At 33.4% G+C, this 25,262-nt stretch overlaps 1 protein-coding gene across 1 annotated transcript in view; it reads right to left on the bottom strand.

Annotated features, from left to right (window-relative positions):
- Positions 1-14,006, bottom strand: part of LOC132551803 (receptor-type tyrosine-protein phosphatase kappa-like) — a 28,802-nt gene extending 14,796 nt beyond the window's left edge. The window contains exons 1-5 of the mRNA XM_060215947.1: positions 13,928-14,006; positions 13,014-13,220; positions 10,802-11,047; positions 2,298-2,396; positions 830-925 (exon numbers count right to left, since the gene is read on the bottom strand). Of these exons, the coding sequence (XP_060071930.1) occupies positions 830-925; positions 2,298-2,396; positions 10,802-11,047; positions 13,014-13,220; positions 13,928-14,006 (727 nt within the window). The remainder of the gene's footprint in view (positions 1-829; positions 926-2,297; positions 2,397-10,801; positions 11,048-13,013; positions 13,221-13,927) is intronic.
- Positions 14,007-25,262: the final 11,256 nt, after the last annotated feature.

Consider the following 25,262-nt stretch of genomic DNA (forward strand, 5'->3'; position numbering starts at 1 on the left):
ATGCATTTCCGTCAGAACAAATAACTGATTGCTTTGCAAATTTTAGAGTTATGATAAGAAAATTGAACTAACAAATCGCATTTTATAAGTTTTGAAAGCAATGCTTTCTGAATTTTGATATAGGTGTGGCGACTTGAAATCAACTGAGGAGGATCAAACACGTCAAGCTTCAATATATCATAAAAAGAAAAAAAAGATTTCTCAATAAGATCGCTATGGTGACCATAAAGCTTCCCCGTAATTAATTTCACCAACCTTCATATTCTAAACCCTGTGCTACGAGTTTTTAAGTTAGCTGACGACTTCTTCCGCAAAAAATGTGATAATGGAAACAAGCCCTTGAATATCCAATCAATAACGACATGTATGTTGGAAATATTGCGATCAAGATATGAAAAAAAATTATCATACAGTTGGTGGACAGCTGTCAAAGTTGGTTTCGTTGAAGGAAAAGATCGAGATAAGTAGCCGATTAGTCACAGCATTAGCTGCGAAGAGAAAAGTTGCAAAATGGTACTGAAGTAATTCGAGCAATAGGGTAAGAAGTGAGCACGGCCGAGAGAAGATGTGGAAACATTAAAAAAAATTGCCATAGGATGAAGAAGCATGCCGTGATAGAGAGAATGAAAGTAGATCAGCAAAAGAGGGTTTTTTCACACGAGTAAAATCATGAAAGTGAAATGTCAAAGATTTTAGATATGTATACTGAATAAAGTTCAAACTGTTATATTCTTTATCAAATTCCGAGTTGCAGCAAACTTATTTTTACAGTCTTTATCATTGCTTTCGATTAATCTCTATATATGTATAATGTATGTCAATTACATACGAAAACAAAACCCAGTGTCCTTCTCACAAATAGAGTCTCCACAGTTCACGGGACAAATATTGTTGCAGTTAATGCCATAATTCCCCGGAAAGCAATCTGGAAAGAGAATGAAATGTACCATGAACACAGCATGCAAGCGAAAGGTGTTTTATTTGGTAATACTATATATGTTGTACTGTTAATGAGCACTATATGAAGCCATATCAAATTAAAGTGAATGTACAGTTCGAATTCGTACTGCTTGATTTCTGTACATATTACCAAACATATATAATAAATGAATAATTAGATAATTAGGTAATAACGTAACTACAGATCATCAAAATTAAAAACTTCAAACTAACGAAAAATGTCATCCGACAGTTTTAGATTTGATCCAAATAGCATATCATACTTGTTGCGTTGATTAAGGTAAAAACTTGGAATATTTTCTGTTGCGGAGAAAGTGATCGTGTCATTCTAGGGCTTATATCTTGAAGTAGAAAACCATTTAATGAAGACTGGATTGTCATGTCATTCATAATGGTGATTAGGGCTGTTAACAGATGCATCGAATTTGTGGGCATTTTTTTTCATATTCAAGTAAACGAATTTGGTCTTGTATATAGCAGTCCCGAAATTGAGCGCAATACGGAAGCGAGAAAAATATATCCTTTTTGTTATTAATAAATAAAAAAATATCTACAGCTGAGCAAAATGTCATGATTATTTTCAAACACAGAAATTATATGATGTTTTGTGTCTTTTATACAATCTACGAAAATACAGCTGCGAGACAATGCTTGTGGTATACTCGTCTCCGAGGTTTATCGTAACATGTATTCTATTCCTTCTAATAATGGCACAATTCAGAATATACCTGTGTACTTGACGTTCTTTTAAAATGAACAGATATATCAAATTTATCAAATTTACTGAATAATGGGGCTATGACACCTCTAGGTTTTGGTCCTTATTTCAATCACTTCGGATGTTCTTGTGTCATCTCATAGATTAAACATTTAGCCTCTTAGCTTCACTGACGAGTCCTAGAAGGACAATTGAATGATAGAAAGTTTAGCTCATGCTTTGACTGTACTATATCTCTTCTAAATTTGTATTAAACAGCGGCATTCATCTGTGTATCTTTTATACAATCTAATCAAATAGAATAGAGAAGCTTTTATACAGTCCAGTATAAAAACGGGAACAGTTTTCTTAGATAGACGTCGCATGAGCAAAATAGTATACTTTTAACCACACGTAAAGATCTTTGAACAACATAAAAAGTAAAATATCGGATACAAAACAAAGCACAATAGATGAAATATAGAACGCCAATCAATCGAAGAAAATGAATAGCCAAACCCACAAAAAAGTCATAGATTGAGCAATTCAGGAGCTCATGTAGAGGTTAAGAATTTAATGGAATGGAAAATACAATAAAATGCGTTATCTTTTAATTTAGTTTTTTAATTTTAGTACTCACACAAACAAGATCCGGTCGTAGAATTACAGTTGCCGCCATAACAATTATCTGGACATAGATTCTCACAGTCTCCATCACCGTACCTCCCTACCTGACAGCCTGTTTCAGGATAAAACAAAACGTGTCGGTGTTTTATCAGTTTTAGCGATGTTTGTCATTCAGAAAACCGCAGTCAATGATGTCCCTTTTCATTAAAAAATAATTCTAAGCCGACAGAAATAAAGAGGTTACATAATAAGTGTTGTTTGTATATGGTATGAGTTTCATCAGAGTGTTGTTATTTTCCAATAAAATCACACAAAAGGGGATGCCAGCTTTAGCGATATGTAAGTACATACCATAAACTGTATTCACGGTTTGGTCTGACTTGTGTCTACCACAATAAAAGAGCTATTGCGATGAATACAATGGATATCAGTAGGGGCGTAATGGTATGAGCTGTATGGAAATAAAACTGATAAATATGTAAAACTGACAACCTCATAGATGTTTGGAAAATGTATTTCAAATTAAATAACTGTTAAAATGGTTAATCTTCTACAAACCAATAAATTGTTTAAAATCGTTTCGTGTGTTTTAATTTCTGTGAGTACATGAAATGCTAGTTCGTCAACTTGTGTCAGCCAGCCAGCCAGCCAAACGTGTTTAATCCATATGTGGTTATTTGTTTTGTTTACACCTTACTTGCAATGATAAATTCGTGTCTTGAATGCTAAATTACTTCCACATGATATTGTACAAACCTTCAAACACCATTGATTAAATTTTTTTCGGTTCTGTTCAATCGATCTCAGTCCGGAAGAACTTGGAGAAGTTATAACGGACATTTTATATATAGGTAATCTAGTCCTCGTATTCCGGCTAGATTATGATGTCGAAGACATTTCAATACACGTTTTCAACTTTTAGTTTTACGCTCAAACATGTTTGAAATCATATTTAAACAGATATGACTGAAAGTTTGTTTCACCTCAGACCAATGCAATTTTATCAATATTCAGGCAAGAAAAGACCTCCCTGACTTAATTCTCAAGTACGTAGAAATGTTCGATATTCTGATAATACAACATCTATACACTCTAGACATCAACAACTACACTTTTAGTGTAACGTTCATCCATATATGATGTTTTAAACGTGTAAATTCACTCCTATTTTAGTGTAAAATTTATGGTTACACCATTTCTGATGTAAAGTTAATCACAACAAAGAAAAGTGTATAGTATACCGACATTTGTGTTACTTCAATCCTAAATCGGTGTAAATGCGTTATCTAACACCGAAAGGGGATGACTTTACACCAGATTTTCACCTAAAAGTGTTACTTTACATCTTAAAAGAGTGACTTTACACCAGGTTATCAATTAAAGGGGTTACTTTACACCTTAAAAGAGTGACTTTACACCAGGTTATCACCTAAAAGTGTTACTTTACACCGTTAGAGAGTGTAACTTTACACCAGAATCTCAACAACAAGTAACAAGTGTTACCCTTACATTGTGACGGAATTAATTTTACACCAAATCGATACCTTTAATGTTACCTAACACCGCATGGTTGCGGCATTACACTAAACTTTCACTTAAAAGTGTTACTTTATACAGTAAGGGAATGACATTTACACCAAATCAGTACTGAAACCTGTCACCTAACACCGTGTGGAGCGACGTTACACCAGATCGTCACCGAGAAGTGTTATCTTACACCGCACGGAGCGACGTTACACCAAATCGTCACCAATTGACATTACTGTTATCATAACCAGAGTTTAAGCACCGACATGTTAAGTGTATTGTTGGCAAAGCAAGGGCAATCAGTATAATTCCAAAAGGAAAGAGGTATTGTATATCGATTAAAAAATTTAGGTTCCAGATTCCCCATAAGCAAAACTTATATGTTTAATGGAAATTTGGTTGGCACTACCAAAATTGAGACTTCCTTGGTTCCTAATCAAGCTACACTGCATGTACATTCATTAATGCATAATTTGAAGTATGGTAAACTTTATGTAGTACTGCTTTCCCTTATTTTTAGCATTTATTGAATAGTGTACATGCATGATTTTGATTGCCCTGCTTTAATGATGCTTAATTGTTTGTCAATGTTCCTATGAATGTATACTTAGTTTTCTACCATTTAAATTTCATAATTTGACACCTTCACCACGAAATTAGGAGAATTAGAATCAAGGGTGACCTATTTTCAGGATTATCTTTTCAGAACTGTAACTTTTCAACTGTTAAGTGGAAGATGTTCGTTTTTGTTCTTACAAGAAAACTCTTGGTTTGAATAATGCTGTGCATTTTAAGAACCCACGAGAATCTGAAAACACGACATGACTTGATATAAGTGGTATTCAGGAGCTTTTAAATATCATGTGTTGAAATTATCCAACAAAGTGGCTGCCCAGACTCCTTTCATTCTCCACATTTTTACTTTAAAATGTGTCTCATTGCTTTACATGTACATGAAAAATATACCTGGTACCTTATGTAATTACTGAACATTGTAAAAAGATTGGTTACCTAATGTTTTGCACCCTAGAAATAAAAACCAGAGGGATTTGAGACAGATGACTTATTACAATTTTGTTGTGTTTAGATGGAAGAGGTTTTAATATATTGTGTAGTTGGTAATATTCACAGAGGATTTAATTTCGTTCTCTTTGCGGCTGTTGAAGGTAGCACGTAATTAAATACCCCTTAAACTTTTTCATACTTATCATTTGCCTGAATACTGTGGTACTCATTCATACAGAAGCGCAAAAAAAAAAAAAAAAAAATACCACCGTAAACGTGTATACTCAAAACAGAGATGACCTGAAATAAAAATAATTGATAAAGCATGAAGTTTACACTGGTAATAAATAAAAGTTACCCTAGTTGGAATTTAAGTAACACTGATAAAGGATAAAGGTAACACCGGTAAAGGATGAAGGTAATACTGATAAAGGATGAAGGTAATATTGATAAAGGATGAAGGTAACACTGATCAAGGATGAAGGTCATATTGATAAAGGATGAAGGTAACACTGATCAAGGATGAAGGTAATATTGATAAAGGATGAATGTAATACTGATAAAGGATGAAGGTAATATTGATAAAGGATGAAGGTAACACTGATAAAGGATGAAGGTAATATTGATAAAGGATGAAGGTAACACTGATAAAGGATGAAGGTAATATTGATAAAGGATGAAGGTAACACTGATCAAGGATGAAGGTAATATTGATAAATGATGAAGGTAACACTGATAAAGGATGAATGTAATATTGATAAAGGATGAAGGTAACACTGATAAAGGATGAAGGTAACACCGGTAAAGGATGAAGGTAACACTGATAAAGGATAAAGGTAATACTGATAAAGGATGAAGGTAATACTGATAAAGGATTTAGGTAATATTGATAAAGGATGAATGTAATACTGATCAAGGATGAAGGTAACACTGATAAAGGATGAAGGTAATATTGATAAATGATGAAGGTAACACTGATAAAGGATGAAGGTAATACTGATAAAGGAGAACGGTAATATTGATAAAGGATGAAGGCAATACTGATAAAGGATGAAGGTAATACTGATAAAGGAGGAAGGTAACACTGATAAAGGATGAAGGTAATATTGATAAAGGATGAAGGTAACACCGGTAAAGGATAAAGGTAATACTGATAAAGGATGAAGGTAATACTGATAAAGGATTTAGGTAATATTGATAAAGGATGAATGTAATACTGATAAAGGATTTAGGTAATATTGATAAAGGATGAAGGTAATATTGATAAAGGATGAAGGTAATACTGATCAAGGATGAAGGTAACACTGATAAAGGATGAAGGTAATACCGGTAAAGGATGAAGGTAATACTGATAAAGGATGAAGGTAACACTGATAAAGGATGAAGGTAACACTGATAAAGGTGAAGGTAATATGATAAAGGATGAAGGTAATACCTGATAAAGGATGAAGGTAACACTGATAAAGGATGAAGGTAACACTGATAAAGGATAAAGGTAATACTGATAAAGGATGAAGGTAACACCAGTAAAGGATGAAGGTAACACCGGTAAAGGATGAAGGTAATACTGATAAAGGATGAAGGTAACACTGATAAAGGATGAAGGTAACACTGATAAAGCACTGATAAAGGATTAACACTGATAAAGGATGAAGGTAACACTGATAAAGGGAAGGTAATACTGATAAAGGATGAAGGTAATACCGATAAAGGATGAAGGTAACACCTGTAAAGGATGAAGGTAACACCGGTAAAGGATGAATGTAATACTGATAAAGGATGAAGGTAATATTGATAAAGGATGAAGGTAACACCGGTAAAGGATTAAGGTAATACTGATAAAGGATGAAGGTAATACTGATAAAGGATGAAGGTAACACCAGTAAAGGATGAAGGTAACACCGGTAAAGGAGGAAGGTAATACTGATAAAGGAGGAAGGTAATACTCATAAAGGATGAAGGTAATACCGATAAAGGATGAAGGTAACACCAGTAAAGGATGAAGGTAAGACCGGTAAAGGAAGAACGTAATACTGATAAAGGATGAAATAAGGATGAAGGTAATACCATAAAGGATACCTGAATAAAGGAAAGGATAAGTAATACTGATAAAGGATGAAGGTAATATGATAAAGGATGAAGGTAATATAAAGGTAAAGGATGAAGGTAATACTGATAAAGGAAATTGAGGTACTGATAAAGGATGAAGGTAATATTGATAAAGGACCAGTAAAGGATGAAGGTAACACTGATAAAGGATGAAAGTAACACTGATAAAGGATGAAGGTAACACCAGTGAAGGATGAAGGTAACACTGATAAAGGATGAAGGTAACACTGATAAAGGATGAAGGTTACACTGATAAAGGATGAAGGTAACACCTTGATAAAGGATGAAGGTAACACCGGTAAAGGATTAAGGTAATACTGATAAAGGATGAAGGTAATACTGATAAAGGATGAAGGTAACACCAGTAAAGGATGAAGGTAATATTGATAAAGGATGAAGGTAATACTGATAATTGATGAAGGTAATATTGATAAAGGATGGAGGTAACACTGATAAAGGATGAATGTAATATTGATAAAGGATGAAGGTAACACTGATCAAGGATGAAGGTAATATTGATAAAGGATGAAGGTAACACTGATAAAGGATGAAGGTAATATTGATAAATGATGAAGATAATACTGATAAAGGATTAAGGTAATATTGATAAAGGATGAAGGTAATACTGATAAAGGATGAAGGTAATACCGATAAAGGATGAAGGTAACACCAGTAAAGGATGAAGGTAACACCGGTAAAGGATGAACGTAATACTGATAAAGGATGAAGGTAATACTGATAAAGGATGAAGGTAATATTGATAAAGGATGAAGGTAATACTGATAAAGGAGGACGGTAATATTGATAAAGGATGAAGGCAATACTGATAAAGGATGAAGGTAATACCGATAAAGGATGAAGGTAACACCAGTAAAGGATGAAGGTAACACCGGTAAAGGATGAACGTAATACTGATAAAGGATGAAGGTAATACTGATAAAGGATGAAGGTAACACCAGGAAAGGATGAAGGTAACACCGGTAAAGGATGAAGGTAATACCGATAAAGGATGAAGGTAACACCAGTAAAGGATGAAAGTAAGACCGGTAAAGGATGAACGTAATACTGATAAAGGATGAAGGTAATACTGATAAAGGATGAAGGTAACACCAGTAAAGGATGAAGGTAACACCGGTAAAGGAGGAAGGTAATACTGATAAAGGAGGAAGGTAATACTGATAAAGGATGAAGTTTACACTGGTTATAAATAAAGGTTACCTTAGTTGGAGTTTAAGTAACACTGATAAAGGATGAAGGTAACACCGGTAAAGGATGAAGGTAATATTGATAAAGGATGAAGGTAACACCAGTAAAGGATGAAGGTAACACCGGTAAAGGATGAAGGTAATACTGATAAAGGAGGAAGGTAACACTGATAAAGGATGAAGGTAATATTGATAAAGGACGAAGGTAACACCAGTAAAGGATGAAGGTAAGACCGGTAAAGGATGAAGGTAACACTGATAAAGGATGAAGGTAATACTGATAAAGGATGAAGGTAACACCAGTAAAGGATGAAGGTAACACCGGTAAAGGAGGAAGGTAATACTGATAAAGGAGGAAGGTAATACTGATAAAGGATGAAGTTTACACTGGTTATAAATAAAGGTTACCTTAGTTGGAGTTTAAGTAACACTGATAAAGGATGAAGGTAACACCGGTAAAGGATGAATGTAATACTGATGAAGGATGAAGGTAACACTGATAAAGGATGAATGTAATACTGATCAAGGATGAAGGTAACACTGATAAAGGATGAAGGTAATACTGATAAAGGATGAAGGTAATACTGATACAGGTGAAGGTAACACCAGTAAAAGATGAAGGTAACACCGGTAAAGGAGGAAGGTAATACTGATAAAGGAGGAAGGTAATACTCATAAAGAATGAAGATCACACTGATAAAGGATGAAGGTAACACTGATAAAGGATGAAGGTAACACTGATAAAGGATAAAGGTAATACTGATATGAAGGTAACACCAGTAAAGGATGAAGATAACACCGGTAAAGGATGAAGGTAATACTGATAAAGGATGAAGGTAAGACCTTTAAAGGATGAAGGTAACACCTGTAAAGGATGAAGGTAATACTGATAAAGGAGGAAGGTAACACTGATAAAGGATGAAGGTAATACCGATAAAGGATGAAGGTAACACCAGTAAAGGATGAAGGTAACACTGATAAAGGATGAAGGTAACACTGATAAAGGATAAAGGTAATACTGATAAAGGATGAAGGTAACACCAGTAAAGGATGAAGGTAACACCGGTAAAGGAGGAAGGTAATACTGATAAAGGAAGGTAATAGATAAAGGTAATACTGATAAAGGATGAAGTTTACACTGGTTAAATGATGAAGGTTACCTGATAAAGGATGAAGGTGATAAAGGAGTTTAAGTAACACTGATAAAGGATGAAGGTAATACCGGTAAAGGATGAAGGTAATACTGATAAAGGATGAAGGTAACACTGATAAAGGATGAAGGTAATACCGGTAAAGGATGAAGGTAATACTGATAAAGGATGAAGGTAATACTGATCAAGGATGAAGGTAAAACCGGTAAAGGATGAAGGTAACACTGATAAAGGATGAAGGTAATACTGATAAAGGATGAAGGTAATACTGATAAAGGTGAAGGTAACACCAGTAAAAGATGAAGGTAACACCGGTAAAGGAGGAAAGTAATACTGATAAAGGAGGAAGGTAATACTCATAAAGAATGAAGATCACACTGATAAAGGATGAAGGTAACACTGATAAAGGATGAAGGTAACACTGATAAAGGATAAAGGTAATACTGATCAAGGATGAAGGTAACACTGATAAAGGATGAAGGAAACACCGATAAAGGAGGAAGGTAATACTGATAAAGGAGGAAGGTAATACTCATGATGAAGGTAACACTGATAAAGGATGAAGGAAACACCGATAAAGCACAAAAGCAACACTTGTACATAGAAGAAGGTGTAATATTCCCCAGAATTGTACAGTGTAAAGTGATTTATACAATAGCTGTAAACAGATACCTTACTTAAATAAAACTCAATCTGATATCTTATGGCTATGAAAACTAAAACGTGTTTCTATCAGGTAATTGATGTATTTAAGGGGATACTAAAAAACATGTGACTTTTTAGTGCCGCTTGGGTAAAAATATTTATCAAATGTGTCGAATCTTGCGATGGTGCTTCTTTTTTTAATGCATCATACTTTAAAGACGTAATATACAAATATCTTCAAATGATATTTGCATTGAAAATATGATCAAACCAATCAATCATCGTGCTTTGTGTCTTCTTGAGAGCGAACTGCGATTAATATCTACATAAGAGTCTCAACTTTACAAGTCGAATTTAGTCGTTGTTTGCACAGAAACAAGGAAGTAGAAGTTTGATGGTACAGTAATTTGATTTGACAGGTAAAAGGAAGCAGATGAAGGAAATATACATGAAGCAAAAATTGAATAAAATATGTTGATATGCATGTTCATCCTTTTAGATCAAGATCGAAAAACTGAGAAAATTTGACTAATCTTACACGTACCAGGCCTCGAAATTCCAATGGTTGCAATTGTTAAGAGCTGAGATCTCTACATGTGTCTACAGACCCACACATACACATGTATATTTATGTTATATAACATGATTTATATGTTTAATATATTTAACTTTGATAGATATTTCTAACATGCAGAAAACTTGTTTTCAGTAGATAATATTTAAGTCTTAGATGATTTATCCTAGATCTCCAGAGTAACCGAACAACATTTAATTACAACATTGTGTTTAATATTCTGACACATTTCAGTTGTTAGCATCATCCCGTTTTTAGAAAGCGACGTATTCTAGATTATGTCAAACGAGGTTATACTTACCAAACACCTGTACCTCGCATAACTCAAGAACAGCGTAATCAGAATACCATTCTTGCCGCTTACTGTTGTTTCGATAGTTGTAGACGGTGACATACTGGGCTACATACGGGCACTGATGTGTTACCACCAACTGTACTTCAGTTTCTTTCATACTCTTATCCTCGTAACAGAGGACACCTTGGGTCGGTGTGTCGGTGGTATTAGACAGGTAAAGATGATAACCCGCAAGTCTGATTTGAAAATTGGCTATAATAAAGATGAAAGTTTTATCATTTAATCCACGACTGAAATATATGCACATTTGTATGTTGTGTTTGTACTGTAGGTGTGATGACTTCAAAATCCAAAAAGTGGATAAGTACAAATGTTAACATTATTATAGTTCAGTAAATATATCCGGGTTTGGCAAGCACCCAATATTTGTATAGCTAACCAGCGAAACTACCTGCCATGTACAATACAAGTGCAAAATTACTTTGATATGTTTATTTTATTATTTAAAATAAGAATTAACGCCAGTTTCGACTTGCATTAATCATGTCGATAGAGTTCTTTAAGGAATTAATAACTGACAGTAAAGCACACATGTCCGTTCCTGCAAATAATTAAACCATGTTGATAAATTCCCTTGTATCTATCTTTGAGTTAATTGGCAAACAGAATTGGAGAAAAGATAAATCTAACCTGATGGAAGATAACTATATTCCTGTTATAGTTAACATTTTCACTAATAATAAATCAATACTTTAAACTGCATCTACAGCTACGTTCGAAGTACAGGCAAATAGTTGTATATCTATATTTTAAACTATATTTTATACCGGTCGTTCCCTGCTCGGTACTTATTGTGATTGTAAATGTTTTATTTGCTAGATAACAATTGAAGGGAACTGTGAGCCTTAAATAAACCAATTTTTGCTTGATAACTTGAACATAAATCGATTTCTTATTTTTACCATTTTTTCAATAATAATAAATGGATACGTTAACAGTTGAAAGCAGTATAGCTGCACCAATGATATAATTTTACTCGGTTCTTAATATAATATATGATATTTCAAGATAAAAACAATTGTGGCGTGTTAATTATTTAAGCGTTGTTATGAATCATGTTTTTATCCTTATTAGTGGTATGTTTGGTAAATACGTATCTCATTTCATTATACCATGTCGATGAACGTACCAGTAATGTTTGAATTAGTTTCTGGTAAACACAATATAGGGGAGGTAATTTGTCTATAGATGTCAGTTGCTCGTGTGATCGTTGTGTTCCCTGTATTATAAATCAAATATAGACATTTCTTAACAGAACGGATATAGCTTATGTAAGTTTTAGCCTGTTCATGGATACCTAGTTTTTTCAATTAAATCTTTGTAAAATGAAAATGTCTATGTTATTATCAGTATTGTATTTGGTGAATGTGTGGCCTGTTTTGGATTGGTAACGGAAACAATATGTCTTGTTAATATGTGTGTTGTTATGTCTGTGCATTAGCACTAACTTGTTCGAATATGTGTCTTGTTTAATCACACGTATGTTCTGGTCAGTAATGTGCTTAATAAAATATTTGACTTTTCTTGTCTTTGAAACTGTCTGGTGATTATTTTTTCTCGTTTAATCATGTCTATTTCCGTTTCAGTAAAGTGTCCGATAAATATTTTTTATCTGAAAACGACTCTGTCCTTGACAGCTATGTGCTTAGTATATATGAAACTTGTGCATTCATATATATGCTGATTTCAGTAACATGTTTGGTAAACATGTATCGTGTTATTTGTTTGTCCTTCTCAGTAATGTGTTCTGGTCAATACATGTCTTGATTAATTATGTCTTTTTCCATGTCAGTAGTGTGACTGATTTATGTGTCTTGCTATGTCTTTGTATTTATCTATAAAGTATCTGCTACACTTATGTCATGTTTAACACTAACTCTGTTCTTGAGATGCACGTATTTATTGAATATGTGTCTTGTTTGATGATGTTTTATCATTATCAGTAATGTGTATGGTAAATGCGTGGCTTGTTTAAGCTTATGTATGTCCTGGTCAGTACTGCAACTGGTAAATATGTGTGTATTGAATCGTAAAGGCAACAAGGACAATATATGCAGCTATATAAGTATTTTAATCAACTGTAAGTGTTTTGAAACTTTGACGTAACTGTATATCTGATGTATATGTTTATAGTACAATTGTTGACTGATATACTCACCTCTGTAATAAATTTTGATTTTATCTACAGTCATTAACTCTCCAAGATCTACACGCCACCAGACTTCCTTGTGAGCTCTAGGTTTTGTATGTGTACAGCAGTTTGATTCAATATTTGTTTTCAAACAGTTATCCACAACTTTACTGGCTGTCCATGTATTGCCACTATCGGAACTTTGCGAAGCATTCTTGAATAAAGCGAGATTACCTGCAACATTTTACGATCGATATAATTTATACGATGAAACATGTATTCAGTGTCTTATATTATTTATCTTATTAGATGTTCCAAACATAGGAAACTTAAAGATCGCACAGTCAAGTACAACGTCTTTTGTGTGTACTTCAACAGTGCAAGTCCGTAAATAACTTTATACAACCTACTTTCAGATCTGCTGATGTGGAGGAAGTATTGTATCTTAAACAATTCAATAATGTCACACCTGCGATCAGGTAAGTCAACAGGAAAGAGCAAACACATTTATCACTTGGTAAGTTTCTACTCTCGGCGAAACCCTTGTCTGTTCTCCTACAGTTCCCTATTTCACTCCCTATGGAACGGGTGTCAATAAATCTGTTTATCATTACAAAAAGGTTAAAAAAATCCATTTATTTATTATTATTGATGCAAAGTAATAATTTCGTAATTCATATATCTAAATACATATATATCTAAAATACTTTTCTCTGTAGACATCAAATGTCAAAATGACATACAATAAACGTATCATATGGTAATTGTACAACATTTCTACACTATAATACGTTATGTTTAATTCTACACAGTACCCCCGAATATCAAGGAAACAAAGTTTTACCCATACAGCAGTAATCTAGCTAAATTATCAAATCTATCACCGAAGTAAATCAGTCAACTTGCTATAATCAGTCTGTAAACAACTTTAAATCACCTACTTTCAGATCTGCTGGTTTGGAGGAAGATGAATAGGATCAGAAACACATCCCTGGTAAACACAGTTCTTGTGACAGTCATTATTAACAAAATGGCGATTTAACAGCAATAAGGAAGTGTAAACGCTACTGCTAGACGTGAATGTACTGTTCATATACAGGCACATATGTTCATTGACAGAGAATTAAACCCCATGGCTATAAATAACGACGTCTTTGTCATCTTTACACTACCCATACTTTCATTACGCTTTGGTGTACATATTTGGTATTGACTATATATAGACACGAGGATATGTGTGCACTTAGCAAACAATCACTATTTCTGTGCCTCTAGTAATATATAATCTCTGTTTATTTTGTTTATATTTTCCGGTTATTCCTTTTAACACCATGCCAACTAAGGCTAGACAATAAAGCTCACGAGTTTGTTATGGTTTTCCTGGCTTACCATTACCTTACAAGACGTATCACGATCATTAAACTCCCTATTTCTAAATATCGGGCTTGCTGATTGTTCAGGTAATTGCATAAGGTTTTACAAATGTCTGACGATAATATCGTTTATTCCAAATAAATAAATTCGACTTCTGAGACATAAACATACATTTCAATGATGTTTATCTATAATATTGAAACTGCAAAAATATCGTTCAGCAGATTACCGCGGTGTTTTATTTTATCTTCATTACAAATACATTAAAAATTAAGCAAACTCACGAAAATGTGTTGTACAGAAGTTACACTATTGTATAATTGAATTCAACGTGTCCTGTTTCCGTCATGTTACTTTCCAGCTTGATGTAAACAAATAATAAGAAGCAAATACCAACAGATCAACGTAGTCATCATCCAATCTCAAATGCAATAAAACCCTTACTCAATCCAAGAGAGTAGTACCACATTCTCAAATGAGAACAAGGTATTCAACAACGGAACCAATGAGCAAACTAACGCGCTTCATATACGGCCAGCCTCATATTGCACAATGAAATAGAATATTTCTCACTGAAATCACTATGAAGACTGTAATCTGTGTTAAAAAAATTGTCATCATCAGTTGATGACTTCTAGCAGGACAAAAATCGTGCGTATGGTAACAGGATCTTGTATATTGAATCATCTAAGACGTGTAAAGACCAGAGGTTGGGGATGCAGGAATGTTGATATCCAGAAATAAAAGTAGGATTTAGCACCGCTGAATGTCCTGTCGATACGTTATAATCTTTGAAATCGTCTTCCTATGGAAAAAGTATTCCAAACCTCTCATGAAGATGACAGTGTAATTATCGAAACGTCACACATAATTTTTAATTGGATGTGATAATTACCAGTTTGAAACAAATGTGTCACAATCTCAAGCAAAATTAGCTTAAACAAGACATTTATCAGAAATACGAATCAGTTGCTCAGGAACAAATGTTGAGAATGCAAGTAGCCGCAGCATATGTACATGTTATAATGAGTTTTAATGGAAACCGGTTTTTAATACTGCTCCAAATATGTAATATGACATTCGTACAAGATAACAAAGATATTTCCTTTTTAAACGGGTTCCGTAAAATTGTTCCATGTCTCCTCCCGTGAATTTGATTGTAGTTTACTTGATCATTTTCCTTATTTTCCATCGATGAAGCATAAATAAAGAGCGCAGATTTACGTGCATAAATAGTTCAAAGTAAGTGAAATAGCAGTATAGCCTAGGAACACATCTCATTTTTAGATTGAATGGATATCGACTTAACAATATATGTTTTTAGAAGGCTGTATGTAGGTACATATACTTGAGCGTCAGTCTGTAAACAATCTTAAAGTACCTACTTTCAGACCTCCTGGAGGAAGAGGAACAGAATAAAAACGTCTCCGATAAACATAGCTATTGTAATAGCTATTATCAACATCTGGTCAAGCGTATGAATACAAATTCGGTGAGTCGTCCACCAAAACGTAATTCTGTTAGATATTCGATTGTAGTATTTACTTTCTGTGTTGCATTCGTCTATATATAATTACTTCGCCAAATTGTAGTGAATGAGACTTTATACTATAATATACACTGATTCAGTCGATGAAGGAATTCATCAATCTAGACATCTCCCTGGTGAACAAAGCTGGCCGCCGGTCACTTTCGGTAGCAATATACATTGTACTGACATATGCGCAGCTGTTTGACTCAAATAGGAAGCCTAGGAAGCATAATCTTTGGACCAAAAACGGGAACCCGTGACTTAAGTTACTAGTAAAATGAGTCGTTTTGGGAACAAAGTATTAAAACAATACTTAAAATGTCCCTTGCAAACAACTACATCACGTATGAATACACAGGAAGAGTAAACGTCTTGGTTTGTGTCTATTTTCAGGACCAGGTGAAAATAACTAGAATGAAAGTTCACTTCTATATATGCCTAAAACCACAGTTAATTTCACAGTTAATAATCTTGTAAATATACTATTTTGTCATCTATCAAATCTGAACGTAAAGTAACTCATAGTCTGCATTTAAGAAAGATATTTTCATTTGAACAACATTCTGAATTATTAGTCTAATTACACAGTACTTCCCACCACGCACAAACTTATGAAAAGAAATGTTATTACCATGGTATTTCACATCATTTATATGAAAAAAAGAAAAGAAAACTAAGTACAAGTCTGCCATAGAAAAGTTAGGGAAATAATTGATCAACTGACCTTCGTACAACAACCTGGAAGTTAAATGTTGATTCAGTATTTCAGTACATTGGTATGTAATAAGGGGTAAAGCAATTACAAAACATGGTCATATCAAATCAGTTTATGTCATTAAAGCGATTATAATGTTAAAAAATACTACGAGAAAACGATATAAAACGTTCTATTTTCCAATTGTATATTACAAAACTAAGACTTTCTGTTAATTATGAAAATTAAAAGTCAATGCGACCAGTTTGTATAGATATCTAAAAAATAAAGAATGTAAACGGTGCGGTTTTGATCTAATCCATACATTACCGCTTGTAACCCTGATGCTGCGCATGCGTATCAGCCTAAAAATAAGCAATATGGCGGATGCAAATACGAAAAGCGACGAGGACCTAAAATTACCTTACGGAAAGTGCAAGAAAGTGTAAGAGTAAGGAGTCAGACCAAAAAAGAGGACAGGCAAGAATTTATATTAGACAGGAGATCGATAGATGGCGAAAGAAGAATGAGGATATTGGACTGAATACGGATTCGGAATTTGCGAAGCTGCTGTTTGACTGGTTAGCTTAACGTCGGCCCTATACTTTATAATCCAATATCCAGTGTTTGACGCGTGAATATGTTATGAACAACATAACTAAAAGTGTTATCTGATAAATGTTGAATAAAAATAGTTGTGTTATTCGCTTGAATTTACTATCGACAACGTGTGTTGTTGACTGCAAGGTGGGTCCCAATTGGAGGTATTCGTTCTAACTGTAAAAATATGACCGTGCTGGTGTTATTGTGAGAATAACAACCATGGTGATAAACATAACCTTCATAATAAACACATAGACACATGTTGAATAGTAAACAATATATATTAATGTGTACAGACAAAGTATCAATTCTTGTGCATTTCTGCACAATGAGTTTTTTCTTTTCCTATTTTAATTACCCCCTTTGGGGCCCCACTAGTTTAGCGCCCGCGATTTACATAGATAATTCTCGCACGAGAAGCCAAAACAAAACGAATTACTAAGATTTATTATCAAAATGTATATATTATAACACTTTAGAATCATTTACTGCAAACAAGAATTAGCAGAAAGGCGCAAAAGGAAGTGTCATACATAAGACCTATGCGTTTGTTTACACTTTCCTCGTAATCCATTTTTTTCTTTGCAGCGGAAATAAATGACTTCTTCACGTGACAAGCCATGTGATCGACTAGGTTTTCTTTGTAATAAACCGAGCGTGGACATGTTTATAAACAATAGTCAAGATAAACAGTATTCCGACGCCGAAAATATGCACAAAAACAACAAATTTGACGTTATCTGATGCAAAGTTAAAAAACTCCGATTTTTGCATTCATGTTTTGAAATGTAAATATAATGGGCTTTGTGGAACGATCTACTGCTTATATGTAATGCGATCAAATGACAGTCTGTATTTTCTAAGTTTATTATACAAATATGCAACTGCTACAAATTGTTACATGGAATCTCACTCGGTTTGTAGCACAAGTTTTACTATTTTTCACTTTGACCCATTAAAGGTACTTGGGATTAGGGTATAATTGGATGTCAGAGAGGTTCTGTCATCAACTTCCTGGTCTAGTGAGTGTAAAATAATGATTTATTTTGCCATTTGATTAATTGAAAAACATATATTTTGTCTGGGGTCGATTTCAGACATATGTGAAAATAAGAAACTAAAAAAAAAAAAAAAAAAATGTTGACGGTAAAGAAGATGTTTAATTTTTTCCTCCTGGACATTATAGCAACACATGTAGATAAATATTGTTTTTCTTTTACTTTAAAACGCACGGAAAAGAAATGTTTTGAAAATGACTATTTTCTATGATTCTTTATATCGTGCTGTTTTCATCACACCACCATACGCGATATCTAAATTTGCTGACAGCATGTATAAAGCAGTCCATACCAACCCAGTACATCAAGCGACCATCATGAGAGTCTACATTAATACTTGGTCACTAAAGCTTGCCAGCGCATCGTATAATTGATACATTATGCGAAATATACTTGATACACAATTTTGGTATACCTTAAAGTAAATGAAAAAAGCTCTGTTTTTTCCTTGAATTTCGTTTATGTCTAGATCACATTATAAGATGATGCAGTAATACGCAATATAGTGATATTTTGACTCAATATTTTAAGAAAATCTTAATGATTGTCTCACGTCTAAGACAATTGCAGTAGCAAGTGTTTAGCTTTAATGTCTCGTGATAATGGGTGTGTTCTAGCAATTAATGAAGCAAGCGTTTAATGCTATAAACATCACCGTTGATGACGGATAATCATGAATGAGTATTGATACACAATGTTTTGTTAGTACAGTAGACATCATCCGTAAACATCGTTGTCATGACAGCCGTTCACGGTTACAATCAACGAAGAGAAAGTTGATTTCTTAAGCGAACTTAATCATGTTTCATCAAATTGAATTAAAGCATTTAAACATTTGATGTAACGTAACAGTATCTCACCCATGTCAACATAATAAAACAAATATAATCCAAATGTAGCGAACATGCCAGATAGTTCTCAGTCGCTGTGAATTGTGAAATCATAGGAATATATAAATGTAAACAATGTACATTCTATATGAATACGCTAATAAACAAACAAGCGAAATGCTAATAAGAAATTTACATGATAATAAGATGAAAAAAGTAAAGCATAACGTTTTAAGGGCTGTTTGATTGTAAGGGAGTAAGACGTTGATGATTATATACAATTTCTGTGAACTTAAGATGTCAACTGTACACAATAAACAATAGACGAGAGACGGAAACCGTAGATTGTCTAAGTTGCATTAAATAAGTCAAACGTAATGACAGGATCATTAGCAAGATGTTATGTATTAATCTCTTGACACTTAACCTCTGCCTTGAAGTTTGCATTGCTACAGACATCAGGTATTAACATGGTGTAGTAGAATTGAGTTGTGCAATATAAATCTGAAATGACAGTCGGTTGTATGAATGTGACAGTCCGATTATTTGACGATCATTTCATAGACGTGAGGAGCTTCTTCCTGTTCATTGGAAAGAGACGTATAGTTTGGATCTGGAACGGGTGATTCTGTAACATTAAAATCAAAGTGTGAAAGATAGACAAATGACAGACACGCAAATTACTTTATTCATGGATTTTGAAAGTAACATCTAATGAATAAATACCAAAGGGAAATGTATTCTAAAACATTTCTGTCAGTTTGTATTAGTTTACACTTAAAAAGGGGTATTTTGTCTTTCTTCCTCACCTTTATCCTGATCTGGTGACTTTTTTCTGATTTGATTTCTTCTGTGTAAACTGTATAATAGAAAATTGATAATTGTCGATAAGAGGAAACACTATTGAACCCATGCAAATCGATCAATTAGATTTTATATTTATCATTATCATGTGTTTCAAGCTTTTGAAAATGCAAAGTCAGATACCAACCCATGACCGAGAAATATTTTCACAGTTCCCTATCAGCATCCAGAGACATTTCACAGACATTCCAAACGCCTTAGTATTGTCATTTCTCTATTGGGATACCTAACTATCCAATGTATATATTTAACATATTTCAATAACTTATGGATCGTCGTTCTTAACGCAAATTTGTTATGCAATTTCATTTGTTTAATATATCAATACAATAAAAATTGATATGTTTGATGAACTCTTATTCCGTTTGTTTCTAAATGAAAAATGTTAAGTTCAAGCTTGTTTTAAATTCAACATTTACTCTGACTTTCCTATTGTTGCTATTGATGTTGTCGTTATGTTACTTACCGAAGTAGACTTATAACCGTTGTGATGACCACAGCAATCAGTAGACCGCAAAGGACAGCCATTATGATCAGCTTAGCATCGGCTGAAATCCAACATCATAATCCGTGCGTTATTAAATATGATATTGTTAATTAGTGTACTGTAAATATATTAACATATTTATATGTATAAATGTTGAATGTAATGAATTCGTTTGCTATAAACAAATTGTCCAATTCTCAGGTCAAGTAGCGAAGAACATGCAATAAGCTTAGTTTCGCGATCGGTTCTTTAGCTGTCGCCCCTAATAGTTCATTGCCTACTCAATATCACTGACAAAACAAATACACTCAAAAACAAGAAAAACCAGCTTCACATCATAATCATAATCAAAAATCAAATAAAAAAACTAAGGCAAAATATTGAGAAAAGAAAGATTTACATGAAGACTCCTAAACAAGCACATGAATAATAAGACCAGAAGTTGGGAAAGAGTAACTGTCTTCTGCTTCATCGACGACATTTGCCATAATGAACCAGCAGGCAAATTAACAAGAACATTTCACAAAGAAATACAATATTTCTCTTTAGAAAACATACGTGAAGAGTTGAACGTGATAATTGGAACAGGCCTTCGAATATCAATTCAAATGCGGCACGTAAACACTGTAGGTTGGGGATACAGGAAGCTGTAATCAATAATTGGAATGTTCACAATAGAGAAATGGAAATCATTATGTTTTCATATAGCTTGTTTACAAGCATCCATGATGTTATATCCGAGGGACGTGGTCAATAAACATCTTGCTATTTCAAGAGAAGACGTTATCGATAAATCTGAAAGTGGGATGAAACAACTTTTCAAATGTCAGCCAAGAGAGGACAAAATAAGATGTCATAGCTATGCTAATAAATTACTGGAAAATCGAACCAAACACGAGGAACCAGAAACTCGGTTAATTTTCATAATTTCGTCCTCCGTATTTTGCTGTTTTCATTCGGAAGTATTTTTCTCGAAAATTTGCTTCAGTATAGTTCACAACTGGCGTTCATCTTTCTTGCAACAGAAATCTCTCATAACAGTAGAATCATACAATCAATTAAACTGCATCATAAAGCTGTTTCGTCCTTCGAGGACTCGTCAGTGATGCTACGAGCCTGAATAAATTTGAAAATCCAAAGTGATCAGTCAATATATAAACTGGGAGGTGCAGCAGTCATATTGTTAAGTAATTTTCGTAATTTCGTCTGGGGATATGAAAAAATTTAATATCTTTGAAATCTTTCTTCATTTTCCCTTTCATATGGGAGGAAAGCGACTTCAAAACTGTTACATTTTAAACATAAAGATGTCTCCAAACTGTTCCACTCTCTCCATGGCGTTTTAAATCCCTGCTATGGAAATGCTTTAGATAAGATGAGTTTTATTGTCATATTTGTGAGAAAACACTTTTTCAGAGGTAAAAATAGTAATTACATGTGCGGGTTTATGAAAATGATAAACCACCTTTTGACATCTTTCTTGATTTTCCATTTTGTATGAGAGGGAAGCGACTTCAAGTCTGTTACAGTGGTATGAAAATTAGTTTTCAATAGTAAATTTGGAATCATCCTAGCTCCACAGATATAATTCCACTAGTAAGTCATAACGTTACGACTGGTTTGAGACGTCACTTCATTGTCAGACCCTCCCAAATCTCATGAAATGATTACCTCACCCCAAAATGTTAATTTCAATTTTACTAGTTATGATCTTGCATTTGCTGTAATGAATCTTAGGTAATAAAGATTATAATTACGACTTTTTTTCAGAATGTACAACAGGAAAATACGGGGATGCGTGTGCTATTGATTGTCCTATGAACTGTAAAGACAGCATGTGTCATCAGAAAACGGGACTTTGTTATGGTAAGTTGTTAACGTTTCATTTCGATACGTGATCTTAAATTCACCTCGCTAATTTTGAAGACAAATGTGTTATAGTGAACTTACTTGCGCTTACATCTGTTTGTAGGCTAAGGGGGTTTATGGTGAGCATGGACGGGCCGGGAAAAGATGTCGATGGAATGTCTGGGGTCTTGATGAATCTTTATTTGATTCAGTATTGCGATTACCCTGTCAACTGTATTACCACTTCAATTTCATTTCTTAACTGATAGTACACTGGGTAACGTACAGTCTTTTGATTCCAGCATTACCACTGACCGCTCCTTTTGTAACTGATAGCACACTTTTGATGTCAGCAACCATAGTCAGTTAATTCGATTGGAGATAAAAAAAATTAATAGTTTGCAGTTCTACGTCCCCGCAACATCCAGAATTATAGTAAGAAATAAAATTATAATTGGGTCACTAATTGACACTTCATAACGCCATCATATTGTAATATCATAGCCTTCATACTTGCTGTGAAAGGTTCCCATTCAGTCACATTTTATTGACTAACAAGTCCTTGTATATTCCATCCAATTTTTAACCACAATCTCTCAGCGAGTTAACCAAACAGGTCACACCGACTTCACTTAAAATGTATAATACAGCTGTTTTATTTTCCTTGGTGTCGTCAAGCGACGGGAACAGGTGTTGTCACGCGAGGATATACACTGACCAAATGATTGACTACGTTGCATAATTTAAAAAAATCCCCTCTCTATCTATTAATACGATTTCTGCTTTCTGCTACAATGTTAATGATTGGTGTTGACATCGAATGGAGTCAAGCGATCGCAGATGTAACATCACCTTTATGGTGGACGATTTCTTAGGCCATCTATCTTGTCGAAAATATATCAATTTCTAATCAAGCCATTGAAGCTAGTTCATTTCCCTTCGGACTTGCCACTAGATCTTAGCTTTTAACGTTCATCACGAAATTTGTTAGAATTCTGCTAAATAATCTTCGATAAACGATTTACACTTAATCTTGGATCTGGTGTATTTAGAGTTATTTTCAGTTAAAGTTAATACTCTTATACATTTACCAGCGAGAAATATTGGTTTATTTTGTCCTTTCTACGAAATTTCAACGAAAAATATTTTTATACGTTAAAAACGGAATGTTGTAATAATTCTCGTTGATGCTCACTGGGAACCGCAAAACCTCTTCAATGTACAGATTGTGATGTCAAAACATATTTAAGTCGGTTTGTAAGCTGTTTTTTTTTCTGAAAATTGTGAATGTTTCTTCATGAGTCGACAAGAACCGAGGTGAGCAATTGTGATGTCTTTTTAGTGAGTAGGTAGGCTAAAACACTATGAAATGGAAGAAAACATATTTTTATACTTTATCATTTAGACAGTGTATGCTTTTATTGATAGTCAGAGTTGTCATATAAGCTGTAGCCTGATCGAGGAGGGTATGATCTATTTTGAGAGACTTTGCGTTCGGACTTAAAGAAATAGGTTAAAATACCAGGATATTTAATTGTTTCGCGACACTTGCTTCTAGAAAAAATAATTCTAGGTAATGAATTTTAAATAATTAATTCAACACATTTTATTCAGATTTCTTTATTGTGCGTTAAATACCGTATTTGCTGCTTCATTTATATACAGAATATCATATGATACAATTTTTAAGTGTTCTAATGATATTTTTTCATGTGATTTACCATATTAAATTTTCTCCGTTTGTTTTGTCTTTGGTATTTTGATTTACTTTGGCACGAACTTCTATTGTTATCAAGTCATAACAATTGTTGATATTAACGTGATAAACATTATGCAAATCACTTTCGAAAAAATAAAGGATTTCAATTAATGGTAAACACAAAAACAAATATGTAAGATAAAAAAAAAGTATTACTAATATCCTTGTTTTATTGCAAATAAAAAATTGTCAGAGACTTGGTCACGTGTTAATTGTAGCAAACGTGTAAATCAACAAACAAATAATGAACTCAGTATGACATACAGAAATGTAAGCAGTGTCGATAACAAGTAAACATCATAAATAACCCATTATGCCATTCATAGTTTACAAAAATTGAAAGTGTAAACATTGATGATAAAATCAAATAATTCATATAATAGACATATTGTACACATAATATGTAAATATAAATCACCTGTTTAAGATTTCAATAAAAAAAGTTTTCAAGCTCTCCATTTATTTGAGCAATGAAAAAAAAAAAACAAAAAAACAAAACAAAACAAAACAAAACAAAAGAAAACAAAAGGAAAATAAATTAAGAACCAGGTTGCTTACGTAGATACAAGGTCACGTGTGAGCAATCAAAAGAAATGGGATAGGATTTGATGTTTACACCATTTATATAATAAAGGACAGCATTGGTAGAGTAATTAATTATAAACTTCATTTATTTAACAGAAAAAGGGAAACAACACAAAGAATTACTTCGGATATTTATACAGCCATGATTTGTAAAATACCAAAACTTCGCAAGTACCAATCCTTGTATTGTATTTTACTTTTTATCACTTTTCTGTATTTTAGTTTGAAAATAGATACTAAATATAACATATAAACGTATTTGAAATTCTTATAACAATGCGAAATATAACCAAAGCTAAGTAATCCTATTGGAATTACATTTATGGATGTACACTCGTGATACAAACTGAGATCTTAATGATGTTATTTAAACATATCTGAATAGAAGGTGTGGATATGACTATTGAATATTAATTGCTTGTATCAATCTACAGATGATGAAGGCAAATTTAAGGTCTTAAATCAGATTAGAACAATCTAAAATCCCTAAAACGCTAATTTGGTTTTTCGAATTTTTGGCTAACAAGATGTGACCATTTTCATCAATTTCATACGAAACAAAAACCGGAATTAATCTGAGATCCTATTTAGAATGGGACCTTCAATTATTCTGACGTCATCAACTTCATAAGAACAAACGCAA

The sequence above is a fragment of the Ylistrum balloti genome, unplaced genomic scaffold (assembly GCF_031769215.1).
Source record: "Ylistrum balloti isolate Yb309-2 unplaced genomic scaffold, AGI_CSIRO_Ybal_v1 Utg370216, whole genome shotgun sequence".
Lineage (NCBI taxonomy): Eukaryota > Metazoa > Mollusca > Bivalvia > Pectinida > Pectinidae > Ylistrum > Ylistrum balloti.